General features: G+C 41.4%; 1 protein-coding gene across 1 annotated transcript in view; it reads right to left on the minus strand.

The window, feature by feature from the left end:
* The window catches only part of LOC136885368 (gastrula zinc finger protein XlCGF57.1-like), an 87,223-nt gene that overhangs the window by 18,969 nt on the left and 55,076 nt on the right, over positions 1–13,178 (minus strand). The window contains exon 4 of the mRNA XM_067157880.2: positions 2,921–3,003. Within this exon, the coding sequence (XP_067013981.1) occupies positions 2,921–3,003 (83 nt within the window). The remainder of the gene's footprint in view (positions 1–2,920; positions 3,004–13,178) is intronic.

Genomic DNA, 13,178 nt, shown 5'->3' on the forward strand with positions numbered 1-13,178 from the left:
TTCCTGAATTCGAAGTCTGTTAAGATAATGTCTATTATGGACCTGGTACCCCTAGCCTCCCATGTGTAGCGTCACCAAATATCACAAATAAATAATTGTATATGTATCCGTGGTTCCCACAGAGCTGAATTATGTAATTAATGTAATTGGGCCTTATTTCCGGCTCTAACATGTATTAACGCCAGCAGTGGAAGAGTACCTTAACCTCATCTCTATGGGCAATTATGAGGTCAAACTGGAAGAGGAAATGGCATGTTTTATAGATAAGAAGTTTTAAAAGACATGTTGATTAATTTGAAAATATTTATGTTGAATTTTTAAAACTGAAAATATAATATGGAACATTTCACCATGCTAAGTTAGGAGACCTGAATTTACCTCTTTAAAAGTTTCAGGGAGCATCATTTCCTCTCATATTACTTCGAGAAACGAAGCTAACGTGTTTTAAAAACTAATCATAACCACTACATGTAAAATTCTCGAAATGTAAATCACACAAACATTCAAAAATCCCTTAATTTTCAGGCAATGTCACTTTTAACTTTTCCTTTCACTTATTTAAAAAACGAATTTACTTTATGATAACATTTAATTCTGCATGAAATAAGAGTCTTTGATGTTTCGAAAACCAAGTCTGAAAACAATCTCCCTTGCCGTTTATAGTCAGTTCAACAAACACTACATCTCTTCTCTTGTTACTTCAGTAACGGTCACAGCGAGCGGCAATCTCGAACAGGAGTGAGCGGCTACTGACGCTCCGCTGGTGGTACGGCCACATGCATTTGCTAACGCAGGTTTGAGTTTCATCTATGCCGCCACACAACGCAACGCTCCACTCGCCACTTGCACTGTGGCCGAATACTAACGCTTCCCTCAGTTTTTGACTGAAGCCACTACTCACAATTGTTCTCACAACACTGAGATAACGCCATTCCAGATCTCCTGGCCTCCTGGCTTTTCTAAGTTACGTGCCAATACTGGGAATCGAATCCAGGCCGAGGACCTAGAATGCTACCCTGAGACCACCGCGGTAGTCTTTAATACAAAAGTCATGTGTAAGAACGTGTGTTCGACTTCAAATTCAGATCAATAACAATGTGTACACTGGATAGAAAATATAAAATTGTTTCCTTATTTAAAATAACCTCGGTCTATTTAGTATATTTGTGAAACTTTACGACCTAAAATAACATCGGGTTAACATATTTTTGTATTAAAATGAAACTAAATATTTCGTAGCAGCTGCAGGAAATAAGGCCCACATGTTGCAAAGCGTGGGCCTTATTTCCTGCATCATGACCTTGAGGGTTTTCGATTGCATCATCTTGTGTTCTTAACCAAATTCTATAAAATGTACACCGTTTCATTATTTATTTAATGCACTATTAAATACATATATTATTTTAATGCTATCCTAGCACTAACTTAACCCTTTTTTACTTCCCTTTCCAAAGAAAAGTTATTGAAATGAGATCAACTCCCCTTCTCGAGTCTTGGCTTTGGCCTAGCACACAAATACTGAGGAGAGCGGAGTTCTTACTTTCTCCAACATGTAGCAGGCATACACAGTAAGCAGACGTGTAGGTTCACTACCGACCACAGTGGGCCTTAATACCTGCTGGGCCTTATTACCGCAACTTACCTTACAATGATTTCCCAGGGATTATCAAAGAACATTTCACACAGTAACCAACAAAGGTGAGAGAGCAGAAATTAATTAGCAAATAGTCCAATGGCATACCTCCAGTTCAAAAACCACTATTGCATGAAATGTTTGAAAACAGGATATACACACTTGTGTTACTTTTTAATGACAGTAACAATTTTTTTTTTTTTTGAAATAATGTTATATCATTACATTATTATTTACCTACCTTCATGAGATAGTAAATTCACTTACTTGAAGAATTCTGAATTTTTAGGTAACCTCTACAAATTTAAAACTTCACTCGTAGTTGTCCATTTTATTAGTTTATACTAATTGTGTAAATGTGTTTGCAATGAACACCCTACTAGCACTTCACTGACAATGAGCACAAAAATGAAAAGTGGGAATTGGCGACAATCAGCAAGTGCGGCCTCAACACTCGAACAAATAAATGCAATACCACACTTTTTTAATGCTTAAAACAATGTGGAAATTTTATTTGAAAGCTATGATAACTAAGATGTACCACTAATGATCTGAATATTTCATGTCTACAATACATTATCTGCTTTAGCATTCACAAATGGAGCAATATGAATTACCACACAACACACTTAACACACAAAACAACAGACAAGATCATGAAAAAAAAGAATCTAACCAAAATGAACAATTTAAAAATGATATTTTTGAGTTATCACACTATTGGACTCAACCAACATTATATCGATTAATTAACCTAATTAAGTTAGTTTGAAATTATTGTGTTGTTTACAAAGTACATAAAACTTAAAATTTTGAATTTGTAGATTTAATTTATAATCTACAAACATGGCTTTTTCTGTGTGTCACTGTTTGTACGAATGTACAAGATTACTGAGAATATCAGGTGGTAATAGTTGCAGATGGCATTTCATATGATGGGAATGTGATGAACAAACAATGCAGTGACAATGAAAGAAAGAACACACTTTTCATGGTTCCTTAAAGGTATTGTATACAAAAACACTTCAAAATACTGGAGATTACTTTTGTAGATATATAGTCAAACAACTACATGACAGAACATTAAATTTGATCTTAAAGTTTCTAAATTTTTGAGATAATTTGAACCAATAAAATTTTAAGATATTAGTGTTTAAACATGACCTCGTAAAGAAGGGATTAAATGGATAAAAATGGCCAGATTTGGAGATAAACCAACCACCATTGAACACTACTGTGAACAGGTGCAAAATATTCCATACTGCATAGGTTTTGTAGTGTACGTACTTTGTTTCTTCTTTGATGTATGGCAACAGCTGATCATCAGTATGTTCTTCTATGAATATTTCCTCCTTAGTATCTTCGGAAGGCTGTCAGTAAAAAATAAGAAAAGTAGAATAAAGAAGTAAGGGAATAAAAATATACACGCCTTCACAAGAAACAGCTGAGAAAATAAATTTCATAGCGGCACAAGAATTTAATTTATCTCCCATTTTAAAAACAAAAGAATGGAAAGGTACAATCAAAAATCACTTTAAATTAAAAATAGGTGTCTATGTTGGTGGCAAATGGTACACAAAAATACGTTATTATCAAGCACTAAATATTAAATGAACAGATAAGAAGACGATTTAATGAAATACACTATTATAAAATTAACACTTTATCCTATTAAACACACAGCTCGTCCTTAATAAATTTATATTATTTACGAATTTCTACTCAATATGATCTTCTGTATTTAAAAACATGGTCAACTCACATAGAACTTGTGGAATTACTTCAAATCACACTATAAAACTGCTATTATATTAAAATTTACATTGGGGCCGATGACCTTAAATGTTAGGCCCGTTTAAACAACAGTAATCATCATCATCACTAAAATTTACATCGCATGTAATTATTTAATCTTTACCCTTTTTTGGAACCTAACTTACATAACGACCTGCTGCGTCTTAACGCAAGTACCTTTTGCCGCCATTTTTCGGATAATTGATAAGAGAGATAAAAACTTGAAAAACATAGTAGGATAACACTAGACAAGATAGTATAGAAAAGGAGGATAATTTGTGAATATGTAAATTAAAATTGCCTATATATTGGTGAATATTCAGCAGAATATACACTGACTGACAGAGCAAATGCAACACCAAGAAGGAGTGGTCAGAACTTCATGCCAATTGCAGGGTAGACTGACGTCACTGAGGTATGCCCATGATGTGAAATGCGCCGCTGTGCTGCGCACGTAGCGAACGATAAATGGGACACGGCGTTGGCGAATGGCCCACTTCGTACCGTGATTTCTCAGCCGACAGTCATTGTAGAACGTGTTGTCGTGTGCCACAGGACACGTGTATAGCTAAGAATGCCAGGCCGCCGTCAACGGAGGCATTTCCAGCAGACAGACGACTTTACGAGGGGTATGGTGATCGGGCTGAGAAGGGCAGGTTGGTCGCTTCGTCAAATCGCAGCCGATACCCATAGGGATGTGTCCACGGTGCAGCGCCTGTGGCGAAGATGGTTGGCGCAGGGACATGTGGCACGTGCGAGGGGTCCAGGCGCAGCCCGAGTGACGTCAGCACGCGAGGATCGGCGCATCCGCCGCCAAGCGGTGGCAGCCCCGCACGCCACGTCAACCGCCATTCTTCAGCATGTGCAAGACACACTGGCTGTTCCAATATCGACCAGAACAATTTCCCGTCGATTGGTTGAAGGAGGCCTGCACACCCGGCTTCCGCTCAGAAGACTACCATTGACTCCACACCATAGACGTGCACGCCTGGCATGGTGCCGGGCTAGAGCGACTTGGATGAGAGAATGTCGGAACGTCGTGTTCTCCGATGAGTCACGCTTCTGTTCTGTCAGTGATAGTCACCGCAGACGAGTGTGGCGTCGGCGTGGAGAAAGGTCAAATCCGGCGGTAACTGTGGAGTGCCCTACCGCTAGACAACGCGGCATCATGGTTTGGGGCGCTATTGCGTATGATTCCACGTCACCTCTAGTGCGTATTCAAGGCACGTTAAATGCCCACCGCTACGTGCAGCATGTGCTGCGGCCGGTGGCACTCCAGTACCTTCAGGGGCTGCCCAATGCTCTGTTTCAGCAGGATAATGCCCGCCCACACACTGCTCGCATCTCCCAACAGGCTCTACGAGGTGTACAGATGCTTCCGTGGCCAGCGTACTCTCCGGATCTCTCACCAATCGAACACGTGTGGGATCTCATTGGACGCCGTTTGCAAACTCTGCCCCAGCCTCGTACGGACGACCAACTGTGGCAAATGGTTGACAGAGAATGGAGAACCATCCCTCAGGACACCATCCGCACTCATATTGACTCTGTACTTCGACGTGTTTCTGCGTGCATCGCCGCTCGCGGTGGTCCTACATCCTACTGAGTCGATGCCGTGTGCATTGTGTAACCTGCATATCGGTTTGAAATAAACATCAATTATTCGTCCGTGCCGTCTCTATTTTTTCCCCAACTTTCATCCCTTTCGAACCACTCGTTCTTTGTGTTGCATTTGCTCTGTCAGTCAGTGTATGTATACATAAATGTAGGGATGGAGGTAATTCCGTGTATGTGTACATGTACAATTTAAGGAAAAGAATTATTATTATTATTATTATTATTATTATTATTATTATTATTATTTTATTACCGGACTTTTGTGGATCACAGAGAGGTGAATGAAGGTGCGGGCTGAATGGGTCTATCTACAACATCAAAGATTCTCTTAAAACTTTGAAACAGTAAAGGTTATATTTCTTTTCAAAAATCAAACTTAACTATGTATCAGGTACAATGACAGTTCTGATATAAAAGTAGAAACTCCAGAATAGTGAATTATTTGGGCTTCAAGCCCCTAATTTCCAACATTACAATATCGCCAACTAACGTTTACATAGACCAGGGGAGAAATCTCCCAAAACAGAGCACCTTGCTCCAACCGATACAAATTTTTCAGCCTTCCAGAGGCACTCCCTCAATGTTACAGTAGTATTAGCACTCTCAGGCTCCAACTTTAACCATGGAGACTGCGCTCCCGATTCCTTACAGCCCACTCAATGCAACATTATACAAAAAAATCGTACAAAATTCTGGCCTCTCTAGGCCCAACCTACAATTTTACAATTTTGTACACAAGGGTATTTATTACCCAAACTACTTGGCCTTTGTAGAAAAAAGAACAGGCGAAATTACTGGCCCGAACACAAAATGAAGGCGTACACTTGCGCTCTAAGAAAATTAAGTATAAAACCCTAACTGGGTTCACGGCCCGATGATGCAGAGGCTAATCCCAAATTACTGAGGTGACTAGAATGAAGGTTAATTTAACACTTTACAGAAAGGAGAAACAGTTACAAAATCGTGGTCACCTCAAAACTGAAGGGGAACTCAATAAGGTAACGCAATCTCTATCCCCGTTTTAAAATTAAAGGCTTTATGAAATTTTACATTGACCGAAAGAAAGTTTTCATTTTAGAAAACAGGAGGTTACATAGTTAAATGTTCGAACCTTCCGCTCATGTAAGTCTGCGGAGGTAGCTACAGAGATATAAAACTGGTTACCATTACACCGGCCGGTGAACTGCCTGGCGAAGAATAAGGGGCGCCGCCTCCTGTCTTGAAACACACACACAGAACTTCAACGATCAATAAGACAAGGTAGCTTGAAGGGCCGCAGCTTATGTATCCGAGGGGATTGTTCGAGAGGGTTCTGGACTAAATCCGGACACACTCTATCAATTTTATTGGCAAATTCAAAGGGTACAAGAAACCTCTTATTGGATGAAAAATAATTACAGAAAATTCGTGATTGGCCAAATTCAAAAACTGGCGGAATGAGAAAGAAGTGATGCAAACCTTGAAATACATAAAAAAATTAACTGAAAGTTAATTTACTTCAGGAAACCCATAAACACAAAATTTATTTCAATAACAAATTCTTTTACCTTGCACCAGAGTGCATGACATCAGTTTTTGTAATAACATCTATGGAAAAATGTCCAAACTTCTTGATGTACAGCAAAACAAAACAAAAAATCCAATCAGTTTAGGAAACTTAGAAATGACAAACTTCTCAATTATTCAGTAGTGATATGTTTTGATTAATGTCCCAACTCCATGCCGTAGCAGTTTCACGTTTTGTTCGATAGAGTTCATTATGGCACTTCTTTTGAATGAGTGAAGTTGAGGTGTTATTCTGGTCCAATTATTATCATTATAACGGAGATACCGTAGTTAATAGAGGTGAAAGGCATGAATGTGTGGATATATGAAAATTGCAAGATTGTTTTAAAACTGTTAAATTTGGCGGTTTTATTCCTTTTCTTGACCATTCATTCTTTTCAAATATTACATATTAACATATTGCTGAGCAAATAACATTAGAGTAGAAACGAGGTTAGCTCGTAATCTTGCATTACAAAATTAGAAAGAGCAACTATTTACAACATGAGCTTCAGTCTCCCAATTTACAGACTTCAGCTGAGCACAGCTGCTCCCTTTCAATCAACAGTCAAGGAGATGGAACTTCCAATGCTTTTACACCATTAGTAGGAGCATATTAGCTCCACAATATTATCTACGAGAGTACTCTCCACACATTATACCATTCCAGCCTTACAAAGGCAACCTTCAACCTTTACATCAAAACCTTTACAATTACTAGGAAGAGCGTCCTTGTTCTATGAATTTACACTTAGATGATCTAGGTGTTTTCCAAAGGTCTCACAAAATACAATGACATCAAGAAAGTGATACAAGTATTCAAATTTGATGTTCGAGAAGACCCCATCTAGCAGTCTAGTAAGAACTGCCCCCGTGGGGAGCACGAAAGGCACGCGGTTGTACTCATACAAGTTCCAATCCGTGGCAAAAGCTGTTAGATATTTCGATTCTTCAGATAGAGGTATCTGGCTGTACACCTGATTAAGATCCAGGATGGTAAAGAACTTGGCTTTCGAAACCACGAAAAACAAGAGTGAAGATCAAAAAGAGGCACCGATTATAACACCACCTTACGATTTAATGCCCTATAATCAATCACAGGCCTGAAGCCACCTTGTGTTATCGGTACAAGAAAAACGGGCAATGAATATGCCAACTTAGAAGGTCGAATTATACCATCCTTCAACATTTGATCGATGATCTCCTTAAGAGCTTTCGTTTTAGGTTGGGACAGTCTATAAGGCGGAAATCTTACTGGAATCGAATCCGTAACCTCAATCTACTATTCGATAAGGTCAGTAACACCAAGAGTATCAGAAAATACGTCAGGAAAGGACTGACACAATTTAAGAATACTGTACCATTCAGTTCATTCATTAATAAGCGATATTTAACGCAGAAGTAATATTGCGCAACATGACGCCAACTGTAAGGGCGTGATGATGTATAGAACGCGGGAACTCAGGAGGTGATTCCCTAGGCAGGGTGTGGCTATGCACAAGTGAAACAGAAGATATTTGTTTTGGGAAGTACCATACCACCCTAACAATATTTTAAGCGGGAGTAGTCGGGTTCACCCCATCACGGGAATCGAGTGATATCTCCTCTATCTGAAAGCTTTCCAGAATAATAAAAAGATCAAAAATTATCTCCAGAATTTTAAGAAGCCAATGATACGTTTAATGCTGTTAACAAGTAATGAGATTAATAACTACGTAATAATCCGACCACCATGGGAAACTGTTTAGTGGCTGCTTACCAAACTCAAGAGGGTTTCGAGGGAATTTACCGAGCGTCGCTTTGCTTTTGCTCCCTATAATAGCTGAGAGATGTGGAGGGAGGTTGTTCATTCGACGGTGAGATTGCTGCTAGTACGTGTCGCGTGTCTGTCTGTATTTGCGCCCGAAACCTTTGTTTAGGACAAAGACTGTGAGCAGTTGCGCTAACGTTTATTCAGTGGATCGGTGATCCATAAACTTTCCAGTAATTAATGAATCGTATGATTGTACTTAGACATTTTACAGTGAGGTCGCGAGTGCCTAACTAACCGACTGTAGGCAATGCCGTACATATAGACTTCGTCATGAAGCGGCACGGGTAACCACATAAATATATTGTGAAGTGCGGAAGACGTGCAAGTATAAACTAAAGCCATTTCTGTTATTCCCGCTAGACTTATGAGTCCGAATCAGTCGAGTATGAGATAATGACAATTCGCTCGACCAATTAAGTTGCTGATTCCAGATAGTGGATATATTGCCTACATACATTCGTGCGCGGTTAAGCAGCTAAAGGGAACAATGATTTTCAACGTCGCAGATCGCCAGTACTGATTTCTGTCTCAAAAATTAAATAAAAGTACCAGGAGTGATGTGATGTTAATAAATTAGGCATTTCATTCTAGTGAAGACCTGTGCCGTGTTTCGAGATACGTGTGATATGAGACTTTCCGACCTTAACGCAAGAAGACGGCCTCATGAACGAGCCATCCCTCAAGAAGACGGCCTCATGAACGAGCTACCCATGGAGACTGGATCGAGAGGATCGACCCAGGACCACATCGCTACCATGTTGGGTTAAGAAAGCATAGCCTAGCCCTGAAGGAGGGACGAGGTCAACAAATTATAGATAAGTGAACTACACTTGTAAGCATATGTTAGGATTGGGGGTTCGTTACGCAGAAATTTAGTAATTAAACATGTAGTTTAGAATACGACTTGATTATAGCCCATCAGGCCATTTATTAAGGTGATTTTAAAATCTCTAAATTGTAAATATAGATGTTTTTATGTGGCAAATAGCGACGTGAGTTATGTTACATGCTGGGAAGAAGAATGACTATTGTTACTTAAGGTCGTTTAGTGAATATTAGATCAGTATATTCTTTAGAATCTGTCGTTGGATAAAATTTTCGTCTATGTAAGGATCATTTGGATTAGTTTATCGTTCTCTCTGTTTGGAAGGATAGATATATCTGCGTAAGGTAGTGTTTGCATGGTGCCTGAATATGATTTATATTTGATTGAATCCTAAGTAAATTAAAACCACGTTGTATGCAGAGTCACTAAAATCTTTGACTATGTTTCACTCTGCCAAACAGGGACCTGAACCGTGGACCTGGAGGGTAACAGGCGGGTCATAAGCATAGATGGTGGTGATTTTTTTTGCTATTGGCTTTACGTCACACCGACACAGATAGGTCTTATGGTGACGATGGGACAGGGAAGGGCTAAGACTTGGAAGGAAGCGGCCGTGGCCTTAATTAAGGTACAGCCCCAGCATTTGCCTGGTGTGAAAATGGGAAACCACGGAGAACCATCTTCAGGGCTGCCGACAGTCGGGTTCGAACCCACTATCTCCCGAATACTGGCCGCTCTTAACCGACTGCAGCTATCGAGCACGGTGGTCGTGAATCTTTTTTTGCTAGGGGCTTTACGTCGCACCGACACAGATAGGTCCTATGGCGACGATGGGATAGGAAAGGCCTAGGAGTTGGAAGGAAGTGGCCGTGGCCTTAATTAAGGCACATCCCCAGCATTTGCCTGGTGTGAAAATGGTAAACCACGGAAAACCATCTTCAGGGCTGCCGATAGTGGGATTCGAACCTACTATCTCCCGGATGCAAGCTCACAGCCGCGCGCCTCTACGCGCACGGTCAACTCGCCCGGTGGTCGTGATTTTAAGAGAAGCAGTACGGTATAGTACTTTGTATGAGATGAGTTAGGCCCGATATGGTCAGTTATTAGAGCCAGATATATAGAATGAGAATGGGCTCCTCATTCTGTTCTGTGCTTAGGTTTGTCAAAAGGAAACGAAATGAGAACCCTCTTGTGATATTGTGTCCCGAACGCAGTGAAACTGGGTTGGTGGCTTCCTTGTTTACAATTTTTTTTTGAGCAAGGGGGAGGCTTCAATGGCTAGACGAACCTGTCAATGGCCCAGCACGGCATTCCAAGAAGTCGCAGCCATTTTTAAAAGCCAAGGTTGTAAGGGATTCTTCCTTTCGGGTAGAGAGTTATTGGTGACAATGATCCTCTTCCTTTTGTTTCTCTTCTCCATTTCCACGTACTTGTCAACATGCATGTGTATTGAATGTACACTGACTGACAGAGCAAATGCAACACCAAGAAGGAGTGGTCAGAACTTTATGCCAATTGCAGGGTAGACTGATGTCACTGAGGTATGCTCATGATGTGAAATGCGCCGCTGTGCTGCGCACGTAGCGAACGATGAATGGGACACGGCGTTGGCGAATGGCCCACTTCGTACCGAGATTTCTCAGCCGACAGTCATTGTAGAACGTGTTGTCGTGTGCCACAGGACACGTGTATAGCTAAGAATGCCAGGCCGCCGTCAACGGAGGCATTTCCAGCAGACAGACGACTTTACGAGGGGTATGGTGATCGGGCTGAGAAGGGCAGGTTGGTCGCTTCGTCAAATCGCAGCCGATACCCATAGGGATGTGTCCACGGTGCAGCGCCTGTGGCGAAGATGGTTGGCGCAGGGACATGTGGCACGTGCGAGGGGTCCAGGCGCAGCCCGAGTGACGTCAGCACGCGAGGATCGGCGCATCCGCCGCCAAACGGTGGCAGCCCCGCACGCCACGTCAACCGCCATTCTTCAGCATGTGCAAGACACCCTGGCTGTTCCAATATAGACCAGAACAATTTGCCGTCGATTGGTTGAAGGAGGCCTGCACTCCCGGCTTCCGCTCAGAAGACTACCATTGACTCCACAGCATAGACGTGCACGCCTGGCATGGTGCCGGGCTAGAGCGACTTGGATGAGAGAATGGCGGAACGTCGTGTTCTCCGATGAGTCACGCTTCTGTTCTGTCAGTGATAGTCACCGCAGACGAGTGTGGCGTCGGCGTGGAGAAAGGTCAAATCCGGCAGTAACTGTGGAGCGCCCTACTGCTAGACAACGCAGCATCATGGTTTGGGGCGCTATTGCGTATGATTCCACGTCACCTCTAGTGCGTATTCAAGGCACGTTAAATGCCCACCGCTACGTGCAGCATGTGCTGCGGCCGGTGGCACTCCCGTACCTTCAGGGGCTGCCCAATGCTCTGTTTCAGCAGGATAATGCCCGCCCACACACTGCTCGCATCTCCCAACAGGCTCTACGAGGTGTACAGATGCTTCCGTGGCCAGCGTACTCTCCGGATCTCTCACCAATCGAACACGTGTGGGATCTCATTGGACGCCGTTTGCAAACTCTGCCCCAGCCTCGTACGGACGACCAACTGTGGCAAATGGTTGACAGAGAATGGAGAACCATCCCTCAGGACACCATCCGCACTCTTATTGACTCTGTACCTCGACGTGTTTCTGCGTGCATCGCCGCTCGCGGTGGTCCTACATCCTACTGAGTCGATGCCGTGCGCATTGTGTAACCTGCATATCGGTTTGAAATAAACATCAATTATTCGTCCGTGCCGTCTCTGTTTTTTCCCCAACTTTCATCCCTTTCGAACCAATCCTTCTTGGTGTTGCATTTGCTCTGTCAGTCAGTGTATGATATGTTGGTACTAAGGGAATTAGAATTATTAGTTTATCTAGTGTGTATAAATAATACTCAGAGGATATGGGTTCACATCCTTATGTATTTTTATATGTGGTCATAACATTAGCTTCAGTGTTTGGTTTATCTTACTCGTCGTTTGTAACACGCGGAGTTGCTATTTGCGTGCGAATATTTCCCCAAAATGAGAGGGAACCTTTAGTAATAGCTTTATTTCTGCGAAACGTCCTTAATCCTGACCTCATGTTTTTATTTTGTAGGTATATTGGTGCTGTTCCACATAGGGACCTATTTGTGTTCCCTGATCTACTCCTACGCAAGGCATCATCACGATATTTTATTTTGTTTTTGTAACGTCATTCATATTATTCTTTGAAAAATACAGGTGTTAAGCCTTTATGGCATTTATCTTTTGCACTACGAGTGCGATCTATTGTACAGAAAATAGTTTGTAAAAACAAATTGGTCTAAATTATATATTGAAAATAGCAACTGAGTTCCTTATTTCGTAATTTAAAGTAATAGAGTAAGATTCCTGTCCTAACATACGCTCGTCACAAGAACCCAAAACGCCCATCTACCGGTTGCAGATAGGCTGGTGCAGTTATTGACAGATAGGTAAGCAGGTAAGTTCGGTAATCCATTATTGTTTTATGCCCTGTAGAGTATAATACATTCAGCCTGCTCCTCAGGTAGATGTCTAAGATCTAACAACATCTCATCTTGTGTAGGCGAAACAGACGAACATGATACAGAATTACACTTTAAAAGAGGAATCTTAAAATTATTAGCAAATCTGAAGCTGCATGACTTGCGCTGAATGTCGAGTACCAGAGCAGTATAAGACATGAAATCAGCCTCCAATATTACAGGGCAAGACATGTGTTTAGTCACAAACAATTTTATTCTCCAGGTGAATTCAGAAATACGAATTTTAGCAAAGATGACACCTATAATTTGTAATGGAGAACAGATAGCTGAAACACATTTGACAGAAGACGAACAATAGACAGGAAACTTACAACCAGTTTTTAATTTAGAATGCCATTAAGCGGAAATAATGGAA

The sequence above is a fragment of the Anabrus simplex genome, chromosome 14, assembly GCF_040414725.1.
Source record: "Anabrus simplex isolate iqAnaSimp1 chromosome 14, ASM4041472v1, whole genome shotgun sequence".
NCBI lineage: Eukaryota > Metazoa > Arthropoda > Insecta > Orthoptera > Tettigoniidae > Anabrus > Anabrus simplex.